Raw genomic sequence first — 27,355 nt, forward strand, 5'->3', positions numbered from 1 at the left:
TGAATACAGTGATGTATGCTTCCTTGTAAAGAAAATCTAAGGCTCCTGCTACTGCCTTGGCTTAGCCACGCTCACAGCCAGGACTGGTTGCTCTTCCCAGCTGTTTCTTGAAAAGGTGAGACTTCCATGGTTGTGCTGTTTGTGCCCCCACCCCCTAATAATGCTTAAATTCATGAACCGGCTTCACCTCGGCATGGAGCCAGGCAGAGGTCCCAAACATCACAGCCTTGCTACCAACCTAGTGAAGGGAGGCAGCGGGGGAAAGGAGAGACCCTAAACAGTGTCTGCCCATAAGGAAATGGTCATAGTCCGGGTTTCCCTCTGGGAGGGAAAAGAAATGAGTGAAACCACCAAAATCCAGCCCCTGTGGGCCCTGCTGCTCCCAGGATGACTGCATTTGCAGGCAACGCAGAATACTCATATGCAGACTACCCTGAAAGTGAACTAAATATAGAATAACAGGTAATAACAAGAACCTGGGGAGGTTTCTTGCCTTCCAGTTCACAGAGCATCCTGCTTGTGCTCAGCCTGCAATGCTGTGCATAGAGCAGGATGATTCCAGCACTCCTGCTTAGGGCAGGTCCCTCAGTGGAGCTCTTTTGGCCACCAACCAAGTCTTTAAAAAAAAAAAAAAAAAAAAAAAAAAAAAAAAAACCCACAAAAACCAAACCAAAAGAAACCCCCACCAAACTCCAAACGAAAAAAATAGTCATTTTGCTTTGTGTTAAAGTGGGAGCTGACTTTCTTGGAAAATGTGGTGTCAGCTGTATATTAGGTATTGCATTACTGCTGGCTGCCTTTTTTTTTCCTTGGTATAAAGGGATATGTGCTCCCCCAGCGCTGGTGCAGAGGTAATAGGACTACTTAGAGCACAGCATTCCTGGAACACGGTCCAAGCAAGATGTTTGCATTGATAATCCACTGGGGTCCTTCCAGCCCCTAAGTGAAACCAGACAATCTTTTTAACCATTTGTCAATATACTCACGGTTGTTATTTCTAGCCATTCAGTGCCCAAACAAAGCAGCGTCCATCCGCCTTTTTGCTTTTTAAATTCTGGTTGTGTATCTGTTCAGGGAGGGCTTGGGTATCTGTGGTGGCCCCAAGTTTTAATCCAGAGCGTTGGGCTCGGACTAAAGTCAAAGTCGGGAGACCACAGCATTTTGTGGGCACCTTGGGAAAGGTAGGCCAGAAAGCAACGACCTGAACATAAGCACTGGAAGACTGGAAGCAGCTCCAGATTTTTCTGACATAAACAGAGCACGCATTTTAGCTCTGGATCTGAATTCCCTGAAAGTGAAGTGCAGGAGATCTGTGCTCTTTCCTTCCTCACCTCCCTCTAGTTTTAAAGTAAACTGTAGCAAATCTGAGCAACTACTGAAATCCAGTAGGAATTACAGAAGAGGTAATTTGTGGTATTTACGTGTAGGGCAGTGACAACTCTCTCTGCACAGACTACCAAATGCTCCGTGTTTTGTCTTAAGATTTAAGTGATTGCTTTTGGTGTTATCCTTTGGTCTGTATATTCTGATGTTTTTAAATACTGGACTATAAAGCGAAATGGCAATGAACTACCAAATGTTTCTTTAGTGTGCACAAATATTTAAAAACTGTGATTTTTTTTTTTTTTTTCTGTCTGAGTTGACACTTTCAAAGGTGCCTGTGTTTCCTATAGAATGGCAATTGCGAGTTTCCTGCAGCTCGCTCTGTTGCAATGGGAGACTGATGCTGACAGTCCCCAGAGATGCAGCTGAAAATCTGGCCTCCATTTGTAATGAGAAATGCCACTGTCAGTTGTTCCATTCCTGGCAACGAGGACAAAATCTTTCCGAAAAAGTTTTGGCGCGGAGCTGGGCGGCTCTCCCAGGCGCTCCTGGGGCTGGGGACCGCGTGCCGGTGGAGGTCAGGGCTGTATCCCACAGCTGGGAAGTCTGCAGCACCGTCGAGCTCCAGTTTGTGATTCAGCCTCTGGCCTTGCAAAACTTACAGATGTGCTTAATTTCCTTAAACAAATGCAATGCAATTTGCCTTCAGTGCAAACGCCGGACTCTCAAAAATATGTAATGGGATGTGAATGGGATGTGAATGACTTCATCCCTGGGAGTCTGACAGTGGGTGGGAGCCACAACTTGTTGCTGCGCTTTAGGAAATCAGCGTGCAGCTTCCTAGCCATATATTTAGTTAGCAAAACCACTAAAAGCTAGTTACTGCTTTTCATAGAAGCAGTCTCTTGCTTTTCATGCACGCTTTACTGAGCTGCACGTAGGGGCCAAGCGGTGCTCTCCGCTGCGTGGTGAGAGGGAGGTGGGGGAATCGCTGTCCCTCTCCCCCTGCTCTCCCTCCCCTTCCTTATCCCTCCTGACGTCTGGGAATTGAAATCTCTAATCACGCCGAGGAGCAGCCGAGGCGCCAGGGCTGCTTCTCCCACAATTTAAGAATGTAGCTGGATTCGTCGCACCTCCCGGCTGACTCCAGGGAAAGCTGCGCCGCTCCACAGAGGTCTGTGGCTCATTCCCCTTTGGGGCTCGGTTCGCAGGGGTGCCGAGGAGGGGATGTGTTGTTTTGGGGCGTGCGTGGGTGTCGGCGGGGCAGGGAACTTCTGCAGGGTTTTGCTCTCTGGGAAACTTGGAGCTGGCGCAGCTCAGCTCGGGTGCTGATGCTGCACAGGGGTGGCAGGTCTCACCTCTTATGGTGAGGTAGCTTCAAGACTCGTATTTGCTGCGGGTCAGATCTAAATATTGCCAGGAATTAGCAATTCTTTTGGAGTGATGGCTGTAAGAAATGCACTTTGTTGGTTTGGTTTCTTTGCCTTCTATTTTGTGGTTAATAGTATAAAACCTGCGGGAAACTGCTGTTAGGACAGTACTTGGAAGGGGTTGTTAGCAATAGCAGTTGTCTGGGTGGGTTTTTCCCACCTGGAGGTGTGGTCGGCATCAAGCCGATGTTACTAAGCCTGCCCGGGCTGTGGGGAGCTGCAAAGGCTCAGCCTAGAAGTGGAACTTGTGCCTTACTTTTTTCAGACTGGTGCTGGGATAATTGAGAATTTTTGTTCAATAGTGGAACTGAAATACAGGCGATTTCTGTGAGAAAACAGAAAGGGGTTGATGAACGTGGGTTTTTAAATCTGTTTTTGGTCCTTTAACTAGCAAAGCACTTGGGGAGTGTGGGACAGAGTAATCCCTGCAGCTGGCTGCCTCGGGCAGGTCGCTGGTCTCTTCTGCAGGGCTGTCCCGGCCGCTGCTCACGTGTCCGGCAGTGAGTGGCCCACGAGGTGACATTGCTTCTGCCAGCACTTCTGTGCAGAGACGGTGATACCCTCTGGGATGCAAAACGATGCAAATGTCCCCAGACTGCAGCTGTGGAGGGTGGAAATAATTCACAGTGCCCCCAGATCCCCACTTTTAGTTGTGCTGATTTAAACATGTGGCAGGGATTTTTTTTTTTTTTGCATAGAATTATTTTTTCTTTAATTAAAGCAACTACTTTTAAAGTTTCCTGTACAAATAAGGGGATCTCTGACTGCCTTAACCTCCAAATCCCCTCTGAGCACACAGCTGGGGCAAGTGGGAAGCAGTGTCTCCCCCCCCCCCCACCATTTTCCAGGCCCTGGAAATGCCACATGCTCCATGTGTCGCTGTCTCCAAATTCCTTCCCTGGGCAAGTAACAGGAGAGAGGCATCGGCGTGCCGGAGGCTGTCTGCCTGCCAGCAGGCTGATGTCACCGTGGTCCCCTCCGTCCCCGGGTCCGCAGCTCAGCCTGGCGGGATGGTGGCACCAGCGAGGGCAGAAATGGATGGGAAGGGACCGTGGAGACCCAGTGGGGGCTTGGGGTCCAGCAGGTAACCTGCGGAGCAGGACCTCAGCAGGGTGGGGAAGAGAGAGCTCCTCCAGCCCTGTATCTTCCACCCTTCAAACAGGTGCATTTGTTATTCCTGCTTTACAGGTAGGAAAATGAAAGTTGGCAAAGAAGCAAAATAGTGCGGGGTCTGCCTCTGAGCTAGGAAGAAGGGATGAAGTCCCTGCTCCTTGCTTTAGTCGCAGTAAGGATCCATGCCCGGGGGACTTACTGGATCCAACCTGGGTTAGCACTGAACTGACACATCAGGGTGGAAGCTCCTGGCTGAATCGGACCCTGCAGTAAGCCCGGTTCAGTGCAGGCTGGAGAAGCCCGTGTGTTTATGTCACTGGAATTCGGATATGTATAACCCTGCTTAGCATGAAAAGATCATACACCATCCAGTGCTTCTGCCAGAGTTTGGCACCCTGCTTGCCAGCACAGCCACGGGGAAGTCGCAAGACAATCAAGAGCAGCTTAGTGGCATTGCAAAATGGCACAAACGAACTTTTGATTCAGGGAATTTTTCAAAAATGCAGTCTTCTTGCTGTTGTTCGGCACGTGTACCTCTGCAGCCGGGGCAGGCTTTGTTTTTCTTGAGGTGACAGTCAGATTCCTGAAACCCACCTGTAAAATGTTTGCTGTTTTTTATAAGCAATGACTTCATTTTATTAGCTGGAGAAAAAAGCAAGTGTTGCCCATGGCTAAGGGCTTCAGTTACACCACAGTTGTTCTGTATAACCTGATCTTCAATCAAAAAAAAAAAAAATCACAGACTGAGTAAGGTTGTTAACATCTCCCTGTTATAACTTGCATATTTCTCTATTCATTCTTACAGCAATTTAGAACTTATTTAAACCCCAGGAGATCATGGCTGGGTCATTCACGTGCATATTTGTTTTTCCTTGAAATCTCTAAAAAGCTGACGTATTTGAGGGGAAATAGGCATTTGCCAGGAGCCTTTAAATACCTGTCCATCAAAATGAACAGAAGTGAAATGTCACTGCAGACGGCGGTGGAGGAAACTTGTGTATGGTCTGCTTCTGCCAAAAGCAATAAGGCTGAAATGTGTAACACAAAAATGACAGATGCCAATGATGCGTTGCAAAAGGCCAACAGCATGTGTTTTAAACCCGGTATTTTGAGACTGAGACGAGGGGGAGGCACTGTTTCCATCAGGGTGGTTTTATGCTGACCTGACATTTCTGACCCAAACTGAATAAAACTGAAATCCGGGCCAGCAACGATAACTGAAGGTGCTCGATGTCCGTGGGCTGTAGGCTGGTTGTCCTTAGCTAGCCAGATTTGGCAATGCCGCAGAGGTTACTTCTAAGTCAAACTGATCTCTGCCGTGGTTAAGTCTGTAACTGCATCTGTTTTCAGTCTTGTTCAGGTGAACAAGTTAAAACAAGACTATCCCAACAAGTCCTGAATGTAACTTCTCGGGAACTCCACCACGGAGAAGTAAGAAATAAAACCCTTGTTTCTAAACTGTTGAGATATAAATTCAGCTAGGTCTGTGGTATCCCTCCTTCTGCATAATCGCTTTATCACAGCGACTGCAGGGTCATTAAACCTGTGGTGTAAGGAGCTTGTTGGCCAAAGAGTGCTCCTCTAAATGCTTTTCCCCTTATGATCAGTGCGTGCATTGCAGGGACATGAGAAAGGTGCTGTATGTTTGTATACTTATATTGATTTTGGTCATGATAATTGGAAATAATTACTTCTGTATTATTTAAAACAGAAGTTGTTCTGGAATCTATGTTTGTCCACTGATTGGGCCAACGTTGCTTATTTCTGTGATCAGAGCAGAACCCAGCACGTATTGTACCACTGTTGAGATCGTCCTACCAAGAGGGCAGTGCCCACCTCCAGGACCAAGCAGGCTGAGAGGAGTACTGGGTCAAAGCCTGCTCCCCATCGGGTGTATAAACTCCATTTAGGCATTGAACAGCTGTATTGGAGAGACCAAGAATGTAAAATAATATATAGGATTTGCAGGAAAATTCAGTATGTGCTTCTCCATCCACTCTTTCAGTGCTGTCAGGGATGTATAGAGCTGTATCTCGGCTTGTAGTCCCTTAACTGAGGACTGCAAAAAACCTGGGTATTGTCATGGTGAAATGTAACTTTTAATTCTCCGTCCTCATGTTTGCCTTCTCGTAGGTCCTGGTCACCATGCTGATTCACACTTGTTTCTTTTTTGCCTGCCTGCCTGTGGCGAGCCATGTCTGGGGACGAGCGGGCCAAGGTAAGGAGCCCTCCTGCCCTTGCTCTGTGCAATTCCCTATGGTTTGGCTGTCACCTGGGTTCACTTGCCCAGCCCGAGCCCTTCCCGTTGGCAGTGTCACCCCATGCGAGGGACGTTCCCATCATACGCAGGGTTTCAGGGGGCTGCTGTGCTCTGCTGCCTGTTGGTGAGGCTCCAAACAGCCTGTTCCCACACATGAAGAGCACCAGGAGATAAGGGGGCCCATGTGGGGAGAGGTCTCCATCCCTCCCCACCCTGCAAAGCCTGTCCTCGTCACCAGCAGCAGTTCAGCATGCCGCTCCCTCGCACCAGGAATGCACGTCAGCCTGTACAAGCAATGAAGGGTGCTTATGTGATCTGCAAATGGAGCTTGAGAAATCGGAAGAAAAAGCGGTGTTGCTTCTGTTAGTCACTGCATCTGTCCTGCACGCTGAAACTCTTGCTTTGGACGTATATGGTGATATGTGGTGCAACATCTGGGTAAGAAAGCACATGAGGTGCATTCCTCCTGTAACATCTAGGGCTCCCATAGTACCATAAATAATCAGGAAATACTTATAGCACCTCACCATAGCCTTTCTGATGTTGAAGATCCGCCTTTATATTATATTTGAACCTTCTATGGAAGTGGTCAGCACAAAGGTTTCTAGAGAGTTGATGGCACTTCAGAGTATCTTCCAGACCAGCCTCTGCAGTTAAATCTGGGCTTAACTCCCTATCAGCTGGAGATCAAGGTTACAGCATCAAATAGCACACATCCAACACAGGGCAGGGAAACAGTGGAGCTTTCATGGCACTGGGGTTCATTTGCATCCAGCACATAATGGCGCTTTAGAGGATGCTGTCCTTTCTGATCTGTCTGGGGACATTCTTGCCTTTTTAGCTTTCCAGCTCCTAGAGTGATGGCCGAGGAGCTGGACCACACTTGGCCAAAAGAAGACAGCTCCATGTTTAATCTAACTATGAATTCCCCTCATTGTTCCACGATCTTTTACCATTTCTCTTAGGCATGATTCTGGGATTTTATTTTGCCCCTCACCCCTCTTCCCCATGTTTTCTTTCTTGCCCTTCAGATTTGCCTGGGGTGAGATGTGAATCTGAGCTTTGTTTCCCCAAAATAGTTATCTGCTTGTTGGGCAGCCTGCAGGAAGTCTCCATGAGGAAAGGTTAAGGCACAGATGTTGGGCTGAGACAAGCAAGTCCTCACTGCCAGCTCTCACTGCTTTCCTGGGCCGTGACTTCACGGCAAAGATGTCGGGAGATGTCTGGATGTGATGCGAGACCAGATTAGGGACCTGAGGAGTCCCGTGCAACACACAGTTTGCCAGCCCTGAGCTGGACATCCAGGTCACCCTAAGCTTTTTTTATGAGTTATGGTAAAGGGAAAGAGATCGGTAACAACTGCAAATGAGGGTGGGCATTCGAGTGCAGATGCCTGTAATGTGCGGGCAAAGGAAGCGCTCACTCATTGCAAGTTAGGGCAGCCTGCAGGAAAGGCAGCTGTAGGTACAGTGTCAGGAAGGAGGGGCGATAAATCTGCTGAGTTGCCATCCTATGTCCAGTCAAGTGAAAAAGTTTCATCCGGTGACGTTTGTACAACAGTACGGCTATGTTTTACCAAGGAATCATTGATTCAGAGAGTGACACATGAGTTCAGACATCTAGCTGGGGTTTAAAAGATATCTGTGAAATCTGGAGATGACAAGGGAATGTCTCTTTCTTCTTTTTACCTCCTTGTGTGATATGATATTTTTCCTCAGGATTAGTCATTTAGTTTGCTGCTCCCTGCAGCAAGCTGATACAAGCTGGTGCCCATGAGTTATGGTCCTGCCGGAACTGTTATTTACACTTTATCAGGTTTTCTTTCTTTTTTTCTTCTTCTTTTTTTTTTTTTTTTACTTTCTAAACCCAGCTGTTCCTTGGAGCTGCCTCTGAAATGATCTTTCTGCAGAAAGTATGGGATCCATCACCTTGAGAATTTCTTTATTTCTCAGCATCCCAAGCCTATTGAAGAGCCTCACTGGGCCCTTTTACCTGTTTCTTGCCCTCCCATTTCAGATGTTTGCACTAAACACACTTGCTGAAAAAAAACATTCTGCATGAAAACTCGCGGGAGAGTCCTCCAAGATGCGAGGGGTGCAGAGAAAGCCCTCAGCTCTATGGCAGGCTGTTTGCAGCAGTATATATTGAGGTCTCATTTGAGCACCTGAGAAACTCCTCTTCACATAGGGTGGAGGCTACAGATTTGCAGTGACTTTGGGCAGGTTTCCTGGCAGAGGTGCAGGGGGGCTGCAGGCGTTGCTGTGCAGCGTGAGGGGATGCTGAGGACTTGCATGGGATGGTGAAGGTTTCCTCTGCACTGCAACTGTTCCCGTGTCCGTAGGGGAGACGGCGTATGTGGTGTTTTGTGGGTGCGTATACAGAGGGAGGAATTGCATCCGTAACAGCATGGACATGTCTCCTCCTCCCCAGGGTCAGGCCGGCTGAAACTCACTGTCCTTTCAGAAGACAGGCTCCAAATGAAATGGAAAGAGACCGAAGGGAACATCAATGGCTACAAAGTTCGGGTAAAGCCCATGGCAGGTATGTGCTAACGCGTTGGATGTCAAACCCAGCAGAGATTTGTGTATGAGTGAGGGACTGAGCTCCGCCTTTTGACTGGTGGACAACAGGACTTAAGTAAGAGCATTATTTAGACTTAAGGTGATAGAGGTAAGGCAGAGGGAATTACCTGCTGGTTGTTCTGGTTTCAAGTCTTGATTGCCCAGATCAAAATTTCCCACTGGGCTGTACACACGGTACAGACAAGAAGCTTTTCTGGCCACCACGAGAGCAGTCTGTAGTGCCACGTCAGTGCAGGCACAGTCCCTCTATCGCCCATTCACAAGAGGAAGATGAAATTCATCCCTCTTCCCTTAGGGGAAAGCCTTAGCCAGAAAGTGTTGCTCTTTGGGACTGTGTGAGAAAAAAGATGAGGAAAGTTCATTGTCTGGTTCTTCTGCGGGAGCTCCCAGCTCTCCCCCAACCTGCAGGGACATGGGATGGGAAGTCCTTGACCCTGTATGTGTGTGGGGCTGAGCCCCCTGGCTCCCTGCCCCAGCCGAGCTCCAGCTTTCCCTGACTTCGGATGCTTACACTGGTGGTGTTGGAAGAACACGACATCCCTCGGTGGGGAGCAATTGTTGGAGGCAACCTTAGCCTTGGCTGGCATTTGGCTTTCAGTCACCGCCGCTCTCCCAGCGAGCCAGAGCAGGGGGCTGCCAGGCAGGAGTGCGTGCGGCAGAGCTCTTGTGATCATCCACCCGCTTTTAGCTCAGCCCCCACCTGTTTCCCAAGCTGGAGCAGGAGGTTTCTCATTCCTTCCCTGCCCTGCTCCTCCCTGGGCCTCAGCTCGGTGGAGAGCGATGAGCATCCTGGGAATGCAGGGAATCCCCGGCCGGCGCTCCCGGCACATGCCTGAGGCTTTCCCTCTGCGTAGGCTGGGGAGCTCCGTCTCCAGCCCTAGGCATGAGCACGTGGATGGCGGGGTCAGAAATGCATCCGTCTCCATAATTTAAAGTTTGTAGACCTTTCTTAATCAGAGGATTTTTAGGGAGCTAGTTTGCCTCTCTCCCTTTGTTTTGTATAGCACAGAAACAGTGATGCAGCGTTGGCTGCTGCTTTGCAGAGCTGCATTGCTTCATCTGCTCAATGCCGTGCCAGCGCAGAAATGCCTCAGGTCCTGGCTGATCGAGGTATCACAGCCCCAGGACAGGTCCCACAACCACAGGACATGGCTGGAGGGGTCTGGAGGCAGTGCCGGCCCCAGAAATGAGCTGTCTCCCCGCAGAAAGCAGCTGCCCTTGGGAGAGACGGGGCTTGCAGAGATGGCACAGTGAGAGTGGCTGGGATAAGTAAGAGGCGTCCCAAGTGCCAGTGATGACCTCCAAAAACACCAAGCCGCTTCCTCACTTTGTCACGTATGACATCAAGCACATCAATTGGTTGGATGGTTTCATAAGCAGTATCTACTAGTAATTGCCCAGTCTTTACCCTCTGAAGACCAGCTTTTCACTCAGCAACTCCTGGAGAAGTTGGTGAGAGTTGCACTAATGCTGGATGGGAACTGGTTTTCCATCTTGGGCATGTATCAGGGATTTAAAAAAAAAACCCAAATGTTCTCAACTCTGGATTGGGAAAAAGGGTAAAAACCAGAGATCCACAAAATTAAAAAAGAAATAGGAGTCGACTGAGGTCCCTAGGCAGACATTCCCTGCATTTCAGCAGCGCTTTTGCTACTTGTCAGCTTAAATTTAAGCTCTAACAGTCTCTGACCTGTGGTTTCATCCCACCTCAGGGGACTCGGAGCAAGAAGTCATGCTGAAAACCAAAACTCCCAAAGCCACAGTGGGGGGGCTGAGCCCTACCAAGGAATACACGCTGCAGGTCTACGTGCTCAACGGCTCCCAGGAAGCCCTGTTTGCCAAGAGGAAATTTGTGAGTAAGTGGAAAGTGCTACATTTTACAATTCAGAGAGCTCCTGAGGCTCTTGGAGATGTGGCTCCTAAGAGCTCATCCTCCAGAGTATGCCCTGTAGACTATGCCGCAATCACAGAGCCTGTTACTATCTTGGTTGGAAGGTTTGAAAGGGGGATGGTGAAGACCCAGGAGATGAAGGACGGACTGTGACTCACAAACCCGTCTAGACTGACTCTCTTTCCCTGTCTTTGGTTTTCCTACAGTAGAGGAGCTAAAAAATGCATCCCAGACTAGAAATAACCGAAGAAACTCAGGAGCTGCATCAGGAAAGAATCTCACCTCTTTGGGAACCTCAGCAGCTGAGCACAGGGAGGTGGCAGAGGCCACCCCACCACCCCTGAATGCCGTCTTGACACAGCCAGGTGGGTGCACAGCTGTGCCTAAAACCACTCGCACCCTCCCCCTGCAACCCCTACTTTATCAGGGACGTTCATTCAGTGGGGCATGCTAGCCCAGTCTCATGTCTTGCATGCATCTCTGAACTACAAGAACACAGTGAGCAAGCTAAAAATATTTGCCCCTCATGCCAGCCAAACTGTCCAGCCTGATAAAGCACATCCATGTCTTCCTGGGGCTGACAGGTATTCAAATTAAGCAGATACAGTCAAATCCTTCAACTGAGAGCGGATCCTTTGAGAACAAACTTCTCCCAAAGCTCTGGGGCTAATGATGCCTGATTTCCTAGGCTGCAGATGGTCTACAAGAAGGTGTGAGCTCTCCCCTGTGGCTGAGGACTGCATATAACTGCATAGATTGTCATGTGTCTAACAACAAGGTTTGCACGGGTTCAAAAAAGCACTTGTACATGTTGATGGAAAGAAGATCCATCAGGGCCATTGTACAAAAAGACTGGCACTAACACGGGATGTTTCTGAGTCACAGATTGCTGAGATCTGGAGAGTACACTGGGTATCAGGTGCCACAGTATGTTTTCCCGCATTTATATTTTATAAACATTCATTATTTTTCATCATCAAAGATAATGGGAAGGACAAACTTTTGATGTCATCTGTTACTGACATTATTATTATTAACTCATGAGCCTGCTTGCAGCCCTCTCAGAGAGGCATGAACGAAGATGGTCTCCTCTATCTAACTACCTATTTGCAAAAGGTTGTAGGACTTTTATCCTCTCTGAGCCCCCTATGCCTCTGTCGAATGTGGCTGAAATCAGCTGACAACTGCAGCAGGTTGCATGGGGATAACACAGCTAGGGACAATGGGTTTTTTTTTCTTTGGAGCACAGCAAAGGACAGAGCTGAAAAGAAAAGGCAGAAGGGGACTCAGCCAAAGGGCTCAGGAGAAACCACAAGAAACCAGCCCAGCGCAGAGGCCAGCGCGACAGAAGCAACACCAACAACCACAAGATCATCCCAGCGCGCTCCTGCAAACTCGGAGCGAGAGTCTCCAGGAAAAGAAAAACCCACAAAGGATTCATTGAGGCGAGGTGAGAGGGGTTTCAAACATGTCTTGCTCCTTCTTCCCCCCTGTTTCCCCTAAAGCTCGTTGAATACAAGCCTTCCATCCCACTCTCTGTCACCAAGATTTTCAAGAGTACAAATGCTGCTGATAGTGCTTTTAATTGCTAGGTCATGCTTTAGAGAACTGCCAGGAATCACTGGAGAAGTTTGGGAGATCTGCAGAACATCACAGATTTTAAGGCAAACTGGAGCTAGGCCAAAAATTCCTTCCAGATGGTTTAATTTATTGATTTGCCACTATTCTCTTTATTCATGTTGCCACCCCCCTGCTTCTGACAGATCCATGTAAGAGTTTGTGTACTTCAACAGACTCCCTAGCCATGGACCTTCCCAAGCCTTCAGAAGGGAAGGAGCGCATCAGTGATGTTTGTTGCCCAACCTGCTCCACCTCCTGGACTTGTTCTTTGTGTTTCACAGATAACTGATCCATGATGATCTTTCAGATTCACCAGTTGAGATCATGGCAGGGCAGATGGCTCACAGCACTGTTGAAGTGGTGGGAATGGGATTGGCCAGGGCAGGCTCATTTGGTCCCTTGAGACCAGTAGGAATCCATGGCTGTGAAAAGAGATAGGAGAGTAACCTCTTTGCAGCCCACTGAATCTTGACGGGATCATCTATTTCCCTCCACCAAAGATGGAAAATCCCCCATCCGAAAAATATTCGGGGAAGATGCATTCGATCAGCAACATGCCCTATCTTATCCTCCGCTAAGCTGCAGGCCTGGGGTGGGGAGAAAGGCAGGGCTTGAGTGCCTGTGATGCCAGCAGGTTTTTACGGGGAGATTGGATTTAATATAAAGCCACGAAATAATTATAGCCCACAGGGGATCTCGTGATGGAATGGAATTAAGTAATCACCTGCAATTCTTGGAGCCTTAGGCTAGATAAAAGGGAAGCACTGGGCTGGGGCTGAGATGTAATGGAGCTGACAGCTTGCAGACAGTGGCGCTTGGGTTAGGCACACACTTCCCGACAGCTTTAACCCATTCTTTGCAGAAATGCAGCTGCACACCACTCAGTTTCTTGGTACTGAGATGGGTTACCCTTAGCCACGTGGTTTTCCCAAGATGCTGGGATGCGTCAGGCTGGCAGATGGTCCAGTCCACCACCCAGACAAGGCCTTACACTGCAGATTTGCTTTTTATCTTAAAAATGAAGCGGATTTTCCTCCTTTACAATTGCTTCTCTCAATATCAAACCTTATCCCCCCACCAGGTTCCCAGTTTCAGTGTGACACATCTGCAATGACTGATATCGTCCTGCTTGTGGATGGATCCTGGAGCATCGGACGCAACAATTTCAAGCTCATTAAGGAGTTTCTGAGCAATTTGATTTCCCCATTCAGTATCGCCCAAGACAAGATAAGAGTAGGTAGGACACTTTCCTGTTTCCTGACCTTGGGAAGTCCGTGCTCGAAGGGGTCTTGGTCTCTGTTCCTGTGCTTATGTGCTCCTCTGAGGAGCTTTTATTCCTGTAGGGTGGGGTCCTGCTTGCTGCTCTTGACAGCTTTTCCCATCTGGTAGCAAGCTCTGGCCTCTAGTGGCTGTAAGAAATAGCTGCACAGTGAACAGAAGCGATGTCTTCTGGGCAGCACCAGGTCGGGCATTGATGCTGAGACACATTTGGGATTTGCTGCCTACCTCTGACGAGGTGCTGAGCCTCCACACCGCTGCGCAGACAGATGTGGTGGCAATGCTGCCTTGGAGCTGCTTTGAGGTCAGCTAAGAACGGTGCTGCTTCCAGTTCTGAGTGATGCTAACCCCAGCAGATGGCACTGGCCAGGTTGTGCGTGAAACAAAACAGTGTAAATCCTTCCCACTCCTTGCAGCCGACTAGTTTGACCCTGATTAACACTGAGACCTTATCAAATACTTCAGAGCACCACCGCAGGGGTAAGTACCACTGTACCCAGTGGGGCCTGAGACACCACCTTGCTGTCTGCATGACAAGGACCATGAAGAGAAGAGGAGCTAGAAACCAAATCTGCTCACCCCCAGTCCCATTCATTATTTTGTGTCATCCTCCCATGGCAAGCCTGATGCTGCCTCCCCAGAACGAGTTTCCTCTTGCAGCTTACCTTGGCTTGCATGATGCTGATAGCTCTTGCCTTCCCCAGGGCTGTCCCAGTACAGCAGCGATCCCCGCACAGAGTGGGATCTGAGCGCTTACTCTACGAGGGACCAGGTCCTGGAGGCCGTGAGGAGTTTGCGGTACAAGGGCGGCAACACCTTTACAGGTAACTCCAGCTCTCACGTCTCTGCTAAATGATCTGTGCAGCTGCAGAGGGGGAAGCTGCTGCCATGGGATGACCTCCATGGGGACCAAAGCCAGTGGGGGCAGAGACAAGAGTAAAGGTGGGGGGGGTTGTCTGCAAGGCTGTAGCACACCATCCATCTCTGCTCCTCCCCAGGCCTGGCACTGACCCACGTCCTGGAGCAGAATCTGAAACCAGATGCTGGTGCCCGGCTGGAGGCTGAGAAGTTGGTAATACTCCTGACTGATGGAAAATCCCAGGATGATGCCAACCTGGCTGCTCAGACATTGAAAAACCTGGGCATAGAGATATTTGCCATTGGTAAGATCACAGCCATCGATAAGCTGTAGGACTAAGTCAACCTACTTTTGATCTTCTTCAAACTGAAGGTTATGTTCGCTCAACTTTGATAGGAGCATCCTGATGCTTTAAAACTAAGGTAATGGGTAAGACCTCATTACATTGTGGCTAAGATGAAAATTAACTCATTTATTCAGCACAGGCAATGTCTTCAAAAGGGAGTTTGTTTGTTTAGAAAAAACACTCATTCACATGAGATATTTCACACCCCCTATCCATAAAGACCTTTGCGAGCCTCAGAGGCCTGTGCCATGAGAACAATACTCTCAGCTGTGGAATTAGGCAAGAGAACATTGTATTGGGGAGGGCAGGAGACCTCCTTTATAATTACTGCTGCTAACAACTTTCCATTTCTCTGAATAATAACATTATCTGCTCTTTGCTATCTGGCAGCAATAATGAGACATAAAGTGGCCTTGAGCAGCTCTGTCCTTGATGACTAAACAAGTCTGCTAGACTAATATACGGGCAATAAAGTTACATAGAAAACTCACCTAAAATTGCAATCTCCAAAACTTTAAGTGCTAGATTATGTTGGGAAGACACAAGCAAGGTTTTATTGCCTAGGATTAGGTAGCTAAGTGGCTGGCACTGTGATTACTTTCATGGACCGAGTGGAGCTGCTGAGCCTCAGCTATAAGTCGTGCGGCACAACAGACTAATAACTGTGTACCTGAAATCACTTGGAGATCTGTTCCTGGCTGGGGTCTTTGCCTTTCCTCTCTGGTTAGAGGAAGATCACATTGTTTGGTCCTTAGACATCAAGACCTCAGTATTAATCTCAATAATGCCTTGGTTTTCACTGCAGGAGCAAGGGGGAAGGAGGCTAGCAAAGCTGTTGAGGTAATGGTCTTGGACTTGAGAAACCAGGTGGGATCCCCATCTGGCAATGCTACTGCTTGACAATACTAGGGTGACCTTGAGCCTAGCACTGGGAAGCAAAATAAGTTGTATGCTGTGGGGCTTGGTCTGCAGAGGGTTAATGAGGATGCAGAGCAGAAGGAGAGGGATGGAGGATGCCCTGTGTTGGCGAAGTTCTGCTAAACAAATGGTCTTATTTTTGCTCATCCCTGACACTCTCGAAATGCAATGTGATGTTCTGATGAACAACAGACTCTCTGTGGGGTGTGCTGGCACCTCATAAATATAAAATTGTTGTTTATTCATTCACTCATTCCCCCGTTTATGCCAACTGCCTCTTAGGGTGAAACATATCTGCTTCCTGGTAGCAAAGCCTGCAAGTGATGAGGAGGCAGGAAAATAGAAGAAGGATTCACTAGACTGTCTCCAGGCCACAAAAGACCTTCTGAGCCCACAGATTTGAAAGCCCTTCCCGGGCTGGACTGAGACCTGTTGCTGCAGGAAAGTCCAAGGCCATTCTTAGACACCAACACCACCCCCCCACTGGAATGACTGGGAGGCCATCTGCTTGGAGAGCAGGATGACAGTGGACCCATCCTGCCCCTGAACAAACGACACAGAAGCAGGAGGCAGAAGCTGCTCCTCTCTGGGGAGTTTTCTCAGTCTCGTTCTCTGCTCTGGTTGCAGGGGTGAAGAACGCGGACGAGGCAGAGCTGAAGCAGGTGGCCTCGGAGCCGCTGGAGCTCACGGTGTACAACGTGCTGGATTTCCCACTGCTGAGCTCTCTGGTTGGCAGGCTCACTCGGGTCCTGTGCACCAGGATCAAAGAGAAGAGCAACAAGGAAAATGCAGGTGAAGTGAAACCTCCTCAGTGAGGGCTGAGGTTCCTTCTGCTCACCATCCACCTTCCTTGCCATCAAGATCAACCCTTTCTCATACCTTTCCCTCCATGAGCTCCACCACCCTGTCAGCACCACCTAACTCTTCTCCTCCACTGCTGATCTCCTTGCTTAGTCCTCTTGCTGCCTGACGATGCTCCTTGCCATGTCAATGTGTTGGCCAGTTTCTCCTGTGATCGTTGTCTTCTACAAGACCCTCTGGATGCAGTTCTTCCACTCTCACTCCACTGCAGACTCCCTGCTGCCTCTAACCAGTCACAGAGAGACGTTACCTGTAGATGTCTCCATTCTGATGCTCTTGGTTTAGTTATCTGCTTTTGGCCTGTCAGCCAATACAGACAACAGCCATTCCTACCAGGGGTTTGGATAACTCTTGGTGTATATAACCATCTAATGACAATAACTACCATTGTAGGGAAGAGGGGACTTCTTTTCCCTCTTCAGTTTTCATATGGTCTGAAAAATGCATTGTAACCATCTCCTTTTCTGAGTTTCTTCCAACCAAGAGGAGGCAGAAAAAGCAAAAAAGCTAATTTGAGAATATATTAGGAAGAATGTACAGAGGAAATGTGGAGGTAGGAAGAGGAGATGATAAAACATCTAAACACATTTTTTTTTCTCCACACTTTACTTTAAATGATGGATCTCCAAGGCATTTTCAAGTTAAAATCAAACAGCCTATTTCTTTCCTTTGCTGGAGAGCAGCTTGTATGACGAACAAGAGAGTGAAGAACCACTCCAGATGTTAGCTTAGATCCTCAGGAGAAATATTGTATACATATTTCCATCTCTGCTCTAAGATTGGCCTAAGGAGAATGGGAAAGTCTAACTTTCAAGCATACTTTTATTTTAATGCTCTGGAGATTCATATAAATAAATTGATTCATCCTTATTAATTTGTACTTGTTTGATATAATTAGGCATTTTTCAAAGGTGCAGATTAGGCTAAAGAAAGATGGGCTGCTCAAAAAAGAAACCAAAATAACTTCTGCTTGTTCATTTTGACAAATTTTCATGATTGAGGAAAGCTGGGTCATCTTTCGGATACACGCAAAAATGCAGGCTTGTGTTGAAAAAATATTCCCCTCACCCAGAAAAATACACAGCCTGTTCTCTATGGAGTATTTATGTTCTCTGTATGCCCAGTTTTGACATATTTATTTCAGAGCAGTTTGGAACAGTTTCTATGCTCTGTAGGGAAGGAGACTGTAACTTGATTTGAAAAATGTCACTCATATTTATGAGCTGGAAAGTACATTTGGCATGAGAAGTCTGAATATAAGAAAGTAACTGTGTTTTTAATTCCTAGGCAGCACTGTGAAAGATATCCCTGTGAACACGGGTCCCCAGCTGAGCCCAACTGACCTTAAAATATCAGCTGTGACCTCTAAGAGCATGCACTTGACCTGGAGTCCTCCTCTGAGACCACCCAAGAAATATCGGATTGTGTATTATCCATCTAAGGGTGGTATCCCCAAAGAGGTGAGAGACCTTCCTCTGGACATCTGAGGCTGCAGTATCTTCCAGATGGTGGCTGGGAATTCAAGTAGACTTGAGTAGACAAAAAGATGAGGGTAGAGGTACAGTTCTTGTGGGACATCAGCTAAAGCCAGAGATGAAATTAAACGCATAATGAGTGTAAATGTGATCAGCTGATAGGATGACAAGACAGAAGAGGAAATGGGATAAATATCATCTTGCTAGAAATACTGCAAGACATGCTGATGCTGATTTTTCTCTTATGAAGTGTTATCCCCTCCCTAAAGTCTCTGTTTTGACTCAAAGAGGACACTCAGGTACACAGACCTGTCTAAGGATGCTCATCTGTGATGGATATGACTTAGAAAGCAAATCCAAATTGTTGATAGATTTCCATTGATTTCAGTAAGAGCACGATTAGAGTCTTGTGCTTGGTGTTTGCACAGATCCCAGCCTTAGAGGACAGGAAAGCTTATTGCCTCCTATTTTGGGGAGATGCTAGCTGGCACAAAATTCAGAGGGCAACTGGACTTCATGTTTCTGGGCACAGATCTGCCACAAAGAAGCCACGCTTGCTAGGGAAGGCCAGTTCAGCCATTCCTTTGCTAAAGAGTGGCTAGCACCTCCCTGTCTTGACAGCCCTCCTTTGTGCTTTCAGGTGGTTTTAGATGGAGCAGTCTCCTCTTTGCGGCTTTCCAATTTGACCTCGCACACGGAGTACCTGGTGTCGGTGTTTCCTATTTATGACACAGTTGTTGGGGATGGGCTGAGAGGCGTCACCTCCACATGTAGGTCGTGAGTAGAGAGAATTATGCCGATGCATGGTTATGATAGGTGAACAAAGCTCCTTCTTTGTGACCATCTCAGACTGGAGCCTGACATTGTATTGTTCCCCATTCCTCAAGTTCAGTCTGTCTACAGCTATCTCTATCTGTGGAGATATTCAGAACTTGACCAGACAAGCCCCTGAGCAACCTGCTCTTTGAGCAGCAGGTTGGACCAGAGACCTTCAGGGGTCTCTTTCCACCCACGTCATTCTGCAAAGGAGACCACTGACGTTTCAGTAACACACCATTCTAGAAATATCTTGCAACCCCTTGCTGCTTTTTTATCCTTGGACTCCAAGTGAATTAAACCTATTCTCTGTAAAGTGGCTGCTCCACTGTGTTAGATGTGGGGTAGATGTCCACCAGCTTGCAGTAGCTGTGGCAAAGCCAGGTCTCCTCTGGGGTTTGTGCTGTCGCAGACCTCATACACTGACGATATCTTTCTGCCTTGTTTTTCCCTTCAGTGCCTTTGCCTTCCCCTCGCTCCCTGCGCATCTCTGAGCTGAGCCACAACAGTATCAGGCTGAGCTGGAAGGCAGCCCAGGGAGCCACGCAGTACCTGGTGCTCTGCTCCGCAGCCCCCAGTGGAGCAGAGGACTATACGACAGAGGTAGAGTTCATAAGAATAATGATAATATCGTTTTTTCTCTGTCTGGGCTGAGTTTAGTTCTAGCTCTAACCTTTGTGAATTGGTATCATGTGTTTACCAAAAAAAAAAAAAGTGTCAGCATTATTACCAGCAACATCTTTCATGGAAGATTTTTTTTTTTTTTTTATGGTGTATCTCAAAGCGATTTATGACTGTGAGGGTTTCACGTGGGAAATCAAGGCAATAGGGAGAGAACTGACTGCCTCACGGGGCCCTGGAAACCCAGGCACTGAACTCACATCTTTGCAGCCCTAAGTGTAACTGCCGTATTCTTGAGGCTGTACATAAATGTCTTTACTGTGTTTATGTTAAAATGTTAATTGAAAATTTGTTAGGGCAGTTTTTGCTGACCTCTAGAAACAGATCTATGACACTGCGTAAGAATGAAACAACGCTCGATGAATGGAAAATCCTTAAAAACATCTAAGAACCCTTTGTCATGTGTGCATTTTAATGAATTATCTGGAGTACCTGTAGGTTGAGGATATGAATTAAAAAAAAAAAAAAAAAAAAGAGTGGGGAAAACATGTATTGCCTCTGACTCAGATTTCCCCCCTGAATGCACAGCAATAGGAGCCATTGCAGGATGGTTTGGTTTTCAAAACAGAGCAATTAATGCTTATACTCTGCTTTCAGTGCATAATTGTGGTTGTTTTTTAGATTCAGAACATTTGAAGAGAGACCAACTTTTAAAATTGTATTTTAGCATATTAGAACATTTCTGCAGTTACCCGTCTTGCAGTGCAATGCTCTCAGGCTACGAGACGTCTGCAAAACCAGCATTAAAATGTTCCCAGCCTTTTATAAAACTGTGTTCCGTTGTGTGCAGACTCCTAAAAGTCTCTGGGGTGCATTTCTGCAGCGAGCGGGCTGTAGGAGGAGAGCTGTGGCCGTGCTGTGTTAGCGGCAGGTGGCAGCAAGCCGGCTGCTATGGATCTGCTTGCAGAAGGCAGCTCTTCTGCAAGAGCTTCCCATGTGTCTGAGCAAAGTGGGATCACATCTCTCACATGCCCCCTGACCCAACCCAAAAGCAGCATCATTTTTGTATAAGAGACTTACGCCCCTGCAGACCAGGGCAGGAGAAGGTGATGTGTACCTCCAACGTGCTTGGTGTCCCTTGGGAAGAGAGGCAGAGCACTGCCCACTGTAGAGCACCTACCCAAGCGGTGAAGTCCCAAAGTGGACAAGTCCCCTTAGTGTAACCAAAGGGACCTTGGCCTGTGTCTCTGTTGAGGGCATTGGTGGGTACCCCAGAACTGAAGGGTACCCCCAAAGCATCTCTCTGTTGACAGGTGAAGGTGGCCCAGCCTGAGGTCCTGCTGGATGGGCTGTTGCCCAGCACGGAGTACTCTGTCGCGGTGTATGCGATGTATGGGGAAGATGCGAGTGATCCAGCCAGCATCCAGGAAACCACCTGTAAGTGCTGCTGCTGCTTACTGAGTTGTTATTAAACACTTAAGGAAGGAGAGACGTGTTAAGTGAGGTGCTTCCCATATTGCGCATGTGGCTTGTAAACACGATGCCTCTTCCCTGCCTGATCTTAAGTGAATATTGGTCCCCGAGGGGATCTCTAATTACATGGTGAGCTGTGAAAAAGGAGTGATTTTCCCCTGCTGAAAAAGGACTCCTGAAAGAGCTGTTCCCTGAGGTCTTTGTTGTCTGGGGAGAAAAAGGTAATTATTTGGCTATTTCTTCATGTAAAGCCCAGCTAGCCTTTCATGACATCCCAGAGGCATGTATGGTAGTGACATAAAGAGAATATTTTCCCACGAGGTGAATGAGTTTCTTAGTTCAAGGTGGGGTTGTCTAAGAGTAGCAGGAGCAACCGGTGGCATTGCAGTCGTGCAGCCTGTGAAGCCTCGGAGTGCTGTCACTAACTGTTGTTGCAGTGGCCTTGAGTCCTCCCAGATACCTGAGCTTCTCTGAGCTCAGCCACGCGTCCGTTCGAGTCAGCTGGGAGGCTGCGTCTCCGGCTGTGAAAGCTCACCGTGTCACCTATGTTTCTAGCAGAGGGAGCAACACTGGGGAGGTGAGTCCTCAAGGGGCTGGTAGAAGGGAAAGAAATTTGGGAGGTCGGATACTGTCCTGTTCTCCTTCAGCTGCGTGGTTCAGGGAGGGCTTATCTGCTGGCAGTGTTTTAACTCTGAAATGGGCACTTTGGATGCCGTTGCCACCCACGTGCTAACCCCTCTGCAGCTGTCCCCACGCTCCTCTCCTAATACTCATACAACTCCTCCACTGCAGGTAGATGTTCCTGGCACTGCAACATCCACTGTCCTGAGACCTTTGTCCTCCCTCACCCAATACTTCATCAGTGTCCGATCTACGTATGATGAAGGAGACTCCTTTCCAATTACTGGCAATGTTACCACCTGTAAGTAGGGAATGGAAATGCTTTTGGTCCCAGTAACGGGTGACAAAATTGGCTTGTGTGTGTCTGAACCAGAATGCTTTGAAGGTCAGTCCCAGCAGCTTATGGCCAAAACCCTTGCACAAAACCCAGATGACTGTTGTTCTTTGGGTGTGAGTATGTCCAACTGTGTTATATTTAAAATGAGGTGGAAGGAATAAAGAACGGCAGCAAATGAAGAAAAAGCATGATGTATCACTAACCTCTGCGTCCTTGAGAGCCCTTGTGGCCTTCTCCCCTTTACAATACCAGTGTGCTATGTGTCCTCTCCACAAATGAGATAATCCTCCTTAATTAGGGTTTTAAAAATAATGTACCCCTTTCTGTCCTGATGGCTGTTGTCATATGGGTCTGAAGAAGTGAAAGACAGGCTGGTCTCGGACATCTGCCTGGTTGATGTTTTGCTCCCCAACCATCTGCTTCCCACCTTGGCTCTGACAAAGCGCTGTCAGTGCCTGCGCTTCAGCTGGTTTTCCTTCTGCATCCCTCAGTAAAGGTCCCCCCGCCGCAAGCACTGAAGGTTACCGAGCTCTCCGGGAACAGCCTCCGACTGCAGTGGGAAGCTGTCGCTGCCTCTGATGTGGTTGTCTATCAGATCAAATGGAGCACAGTCGGTGGAGAGAAGCCTCAGGAGGTATGGACCCATGCACAGCTCTGGGGAGGCTGGGTTGGCTTTGTGCCTGCTTGATGGCTCTGAACTCACCTGCAAGAGTGGCATAGGGAGGGGCAAAACTATTCAGGTTAATGCACTCAAGAAATTAAACAGTTCAACACCCAGCCGAAGGAGGCTGTGGAATAAGACAGGGTCTGTCCTGGGTCTGGCTCTGTCCAATGGAGCTGTCACCTTGAGTGCTGGAAGCAGGAGGGACAGCGGGATGGCACGGCCAGAGTCCTACAGGCTCTGGGAAGATTGCAGAAGTGTTCTGGAAAATCTCAAGGATGAAATTCAATAGGGACAAGCAGAAAGTATTAAGCTTAGGCAGGAATAATTAATTACAGGTATACAGGATGTAGAACAAATAGCTAAGAAGCAATTCTGTAGAAAAAGATCTGGGCTTGCAGAGAATCACCAGACCACAATGTCAAGTTGTTGTAGACAAGACAAAGGTAATACTCAAGTATTTATAGCTAGAGGTATCGCCTCTAAGTCAGGTGAAGCAACCTTTGCTTTCCTCAGTGCTAGTAAGCACCAACTACTTTTTGGGATACTTCTCTTCAAGAAGGATGAGGTCCAGCTGAGGAGCACACAGAGGAGAATGACCAGAGACAGAGCTGGTGCAGGAGGGGCAGGGATGGACCAGGTGACCTCTTCCATCTCAAGCCCCTATTTTCAGTATGAGCGCAAACAGCAGTTGAAGTGGGTTAAATACACAGGTCTCGTACAATGCTTCGTGTTTGGGCTGAAATAGGGGTGTACCGGGGCTTCTGCCCCAGCACATCTAAAAGCTGGAAACTAAGCAAAGGGATTTCATGCCCACGGCAGGTTGACTGCCCTGTGTCAGAGGGCCACATTGTGATAGTGAAGTAGCTGCTAAATGTAACTGGGCAGCAATACATGGGCATCTACTCTGCATTAATCAGGGATGGAATTTTGCCTTTGCTTAGATGTGTGCAACCCACAGACGCTTGGATGGCATGAACTAGCTTGGGGATGCTGGGGGACTTGACTGACTCATTTCTTCCCCTGCTGCAGCTCTCCGTTGCTGGAAATGTGGCAACTGCTGTCCTGCCAGGTTTGCAGAAGAACACTGACTATAAAATATCCATCTGGGCCTATTACAAAGATGGTGCTCGAAGTGACACAGTTTCTGTTCAGCACAGGACCAGTAAGTGATCGGTGCTCGGTATCCACAGCCTAGCGATAATAAACAGGGCATGGGATGCCTCAGAACCCATCACAGACCAGCAGCTCAGATCTGGTCATCTCCAGCTCTGAAAACCCAAACCTGAATGTCTGAAAGTGGCTAGAGATATTTAGCCTTCTGTCTTAAAGTGTTCTGAATTTGTCCTGAGAAAAATAGGCTGGGCAAACACAAGCAGGCTGGTGCATCTTACAGGCATCTGATACCCTTGCAATGTGTTTCATGTAGAATACATTGCTTTCCCTCCCTGCTTCTGTAGAGTGTCTTGGTGCAAATCAGTTGGCTTTCTGTAGGGTGTTCAGCTGAAAGTGTCACTGTGCTGCCTAATGGATGTTTTCTGTTAGTAAAATATCGTCTGTTAAGGAGGGTAAGGATTTCTTCAGCTACGTCGTTGCTGAGCTGTGCTTCATCTGAGGGCACTTACAAAAGTAAGAGAGAATCCTGCAGGCAGACTCTGCCTGGAAGCATTATCTAAATCTCGCTTTGTACAGGCAGGATAGGAGGTTAAAAAGTGGCACTCCCAGAGGTCCTCTTAATTAATATTGCTTGTATAATGGCTTTGTTGGCAGTGAATGGAATACAAGTCATTCAACTGCAGCAGTCCTCTCCTCCATCTCCCAGCTCTCAACCTCCTTTGCAGAATGAACTCATTTAGGCTGGCGTTGAGCTGATGAAGCTCAGAGTAAATGGCAATCTTGGAATGAGAAGGTCAGGTTTTATTAATAATGAATAATAATAACATGTTTATATAAGGCTACCTCAGGTAAGTACCTAGGAGCTGCATACTGACAAGAAAAAAAAAAAAAAGAAAGCATCCTACAGGTATATAATGATAAAGGGACAATTAGAGCTGTTTAGAGGCTTCGGAAAATGAATGGCTATGTTTTAAGCCGTGAATTACAAAATGTCAGAGGAGCTCCCTCAGCCCACTGCAAATGGCATGCGATGGTGCCCTTCTAGGCATATTTGACCAAGCCAGCCCTTGCTGGCATCGGCACCCTGGTGGGACAAGGAAGGCAATTTGACTCCTGCTTGTCAGCCGCTGTCCTTGTTCAGGAACAAGGATGCCTTAGGCATGTCAGACTTTGCCTTGCTGCATGAAGAAAGCAAAGCACTCAAAGAAATCAGGCGTGCAGCTGCGCAGCCAAACCAGAGTCTCAGTGCCTGGGTGCTGCTGGTCAGTTTGCATGAGGACTCAGGATAATGCCACACAATTCTCAGGGCCAATATTTACATGTGCAATCAATGTCTTTGGTGATTTTTTTCTTTTTAATGTTTAAAGTAAGAAGTGCCCACAGGGAAGAAGTGGTACAGGAGAAGGGATGGGTGATGATTTCCAGGAGGCAGTGCTGATCTTTGGTGGTTCAGAGGAAACTTGTGGATGCCAGCAAATAGAATAAGGCTTGTGCAATGGATGTGTGGGAAGACGTGGCATTAGGCAGGACTCCGGGAAATTCTGGGATATGGTTATACTTCAAACCTTTACTGTTTCAAGCAAAAGCTACCATCTTGTACTGTGCAATTACGAGTGGTTAGGATGTCTAACAGGGTCAATCTGTGTGTCAGAGCTGGTGAACGGTAACTCATTCAGTTACAGCATAGCAATTTATGATGTTATCTGGAAAAAACCAAACCTTTGGCTTGATTTTTACAAGCCCTCTCCACCCTAATTTTCATCATAAAATGAAATTCTGGGGGTGAAACACCAACAAAAGCTACCTAGTTCTCCTCAGGATGGCAGACTTCGGGTTGCAACTTGGTGAATAGCAATGATCAGGCTGTGCCGAGCAGAAACAAAAGTGTGCATTAGAGGAGGTTGAGAAACCACTCTTCCTTTCAGCATTGCTTTTCTCTTTTCCTCTCTTGGCAGCATCCCCTTATATAGGAATAGGTCAAGTCATGGACTTCCTCTTAAAAAAGTCTCAGTAGAATTTGCAAGAAACAGTGAAGTTTAAGGGCAACGACTGAAATGAAACTCAGCAGGAAGCATTGGTAACACAAGCTTCTCTCCCCATCCTTAGTCCTCCACGGAATACTTTCTTCTTTGAAGGTTAGAGGAAAAAAATGCCAGGTCAGAGTGATGCTCTTTGCACGCTGGTTTTGTGAAATGGAACCACGTTCCGCCCCTGAGGGTGAGGTGACAACACCGAGTTCATTTTATTCAGGACCACTAATCCCTCTCGCCCCACCTGAAACACCCATTTCAAGGCCAAAGGACCCTGCAGACACCAGTCTCTCACAGACAATAGGTCATCAGAAACATCATCCTACTTTCTAAGACCAAAAACCATTTATCACTGTGATGTGTCATTCAGTAGGCTTGGGTTGAGGGTTCTCTTCTTCCTAGCAGGCAGAAAATTTGTTTCAAAGTTATGGCTTGATATTTATCCTCAAAATGTTTATGAATTCAACTTAAAATGACTGAATAGCTTTAGCTGGAAAAGGAACAAAAGTTGGAGACAGTGATATGGTGCAGGTCCCTTCTTATCTTCTTCTCTAGCTCAGCACTTAGTGTTTGAGTTGTAATGGTGTAATTAAATATTCAGAGAGAGCAAGAGGGAGTAAAAATTGCTTTGGGAGTTAAGATGTGTAGCTGGAAAAACTCAGATCCTCAGTCTTCTTAAAAAATTATTATCATTTATTTGACTATTTAACTACTTACATGGAGTGAGATCATTGCAACATAAAGAACTGAGGTGATACCTTAATTTCATTCCCACCACCAGTGCCAGGTGGTCTGGGCATCCTTCTGGGAGGAGGCACCCCCGCCGTGGCTGCACTAGCGAGGGAGGGCTGGCAACCACCCCTCTGCTTCCGTGAGCCTAGTCCCTCTCTGCCATTGCCTTACTCACATGTTAGCCTGAAACCCAAGCAAAGACCCCGTGCCAAAAGGAGTGCTTTAGTTGTCGCAAAATGCATGGAGCAAGTGGATTTTTTTCAATTCTTAGTCTTGACTAGGGAAAAAAAAAGTTTAGGATTATTTTTCAGTAACCCAGTTAAGCAAACCTTTCTCTGCAGACTTACCAAGAGGCAGAGCAGGAACAAAAGCACACGTGTATTTCCCACGGATAACAAAATTGTTACCATGTGCTTATCCACAGTTCTGATGTTTCTTCTTGTCTTTCTTTTATATTTAGACTGAAGTCTCCTTTAGGTTAAGAGCTCTCCTTTCAGTATGTTACTATAAATTCTCAAGCGTAACAAAGTCCGTATCCTTGACCAAAGGCTCTACATAGCGATCATTTGTCATATTAGTGGTACTTCAAACGTATATAAACCTTTCACACAAGCTAGTGGGAGTGCAGACGATGCTCTTTGGGAGAGGAAGCTGCTGGGACACGGAGGTGTTGCTGACTGGCGATCCTTGGAAGGTGCTGGAAGGGGTAGCTTTGATCCTGCTGAGAAGCAGACAGGGACCTCTCTTTTGTACTGAGAGGAAGTTCTTTCATCCAGGCTGAGGAAAAGGAGCTTGAACAAAATAAGAGAGTCACCTGTTTGTTCTGAAGGACAAGGGTGTTGGGGTCTCTCTCTGCCACAGTGTTTCAGGATTGAGGCTCTGAGGCAGCGGTGATGTGAATGAGCATCGGAGGACACGTTAGCAGTCCATGGTGACACAGGGACTCTCCCCACAGCAAAAGGACTGTGGCATGACTTGGGAACCTGGATGCA

The 27,355-nt window shown here is 47.5% G+C and overlaps 1 protein-coding gene across 1 annotated transcript in view; it reads left to right on the forward strand.

The window, feature by feature from the left end:
- The first annotated feature begins 6,011 nt into the window (after positions 1 to 6,011).
- COL20A1 (collagen type XX alpha 1 chain) overlaps positions 6,012 to 27,355 on the forward strand; it is a 56,294-nt gene continuing 34,950 nt past the window's right edge. The window contains exons 1-17 of the mRNA XM_075516953.1: positions 6,012 to 6,084; positions 8,557 to 8,667; positions 10,421 to 10,564; positions 10,806 to 10,964; positions 11,849 to 12,049; positions 13,301 to 13,456; positions 14,202 to 14,321; positions 14,496 to 14,660; positions 16,248 to 16,412; positions 17,769 to 17,941; positions 18,597 to 18,726; positions 19,230 to 19,375; positions 20,707 to 20,830; positions 21,304 to 21,443; positions 21,659 to 21,788; positions 22,316 to 22,458; positions 23,518 to 23,650. Of these exons, the coding sequence (XP_075373068.1) occupies positions 6,012 to 6,084; positions 8,557 to 8,667; positions 10,421 to 10,564; positions 10,806 to 10,964; positions 11,849 to 12,049; positions 13,301 to 13,456; positions 14,202 to 14,321; positions 14,496 to 14,660; positions 16,248 to 16,412; positions 17,769 to 17,941; positions 18,597 to 18,726; positions 19,230 to 19,375; positions 20,707 to 20,830; positions 21,304 to 21,443; positions 21,659 to 21,788; positions 22,316 to 22,458; positions 23,518 to 23,650 (2,413 nt within the window). The remainder of the gene's footprint in view (positions 6,085 to 8,556; positions 8,668 to 10,420; positions 10,565 to 10,805; positions 10,965 to 11,848; positions 12,050 to 13,300; positions 13,457 to 14,201; positions 14,322 to 14,495; positions 14,661 to 16,247; positions 16,413 to 17,768; positions 17,942 to 18,596; positions 18,727 to 19,229; positions 19,376 to 20,706; positions 20,831 to 21,303; positions 21,444 to 21,658; positions 21,789 to 22,315; positions 22,459 to 23,517; positions 23,651 to 27,355) is intronic.

The sequence above is a fragment of the Mycteria americana genome, chromosome 14 (assembly GCF_035582795.1).
Source record: "Mycteria americana isolate JAX WOST 10 ecotype Jacksonville Zoo and Gardens chromosome 14, USCA_MyAme_1.0, whole genome shotgun sequence".
NCBI classification, from domain to species: domain Eukaryota; kingdom Metazoa; phylum Chordata; class Aves; order Ciconiiformes; family Ciconiidae; genus Mycteria; species Mycteria americana.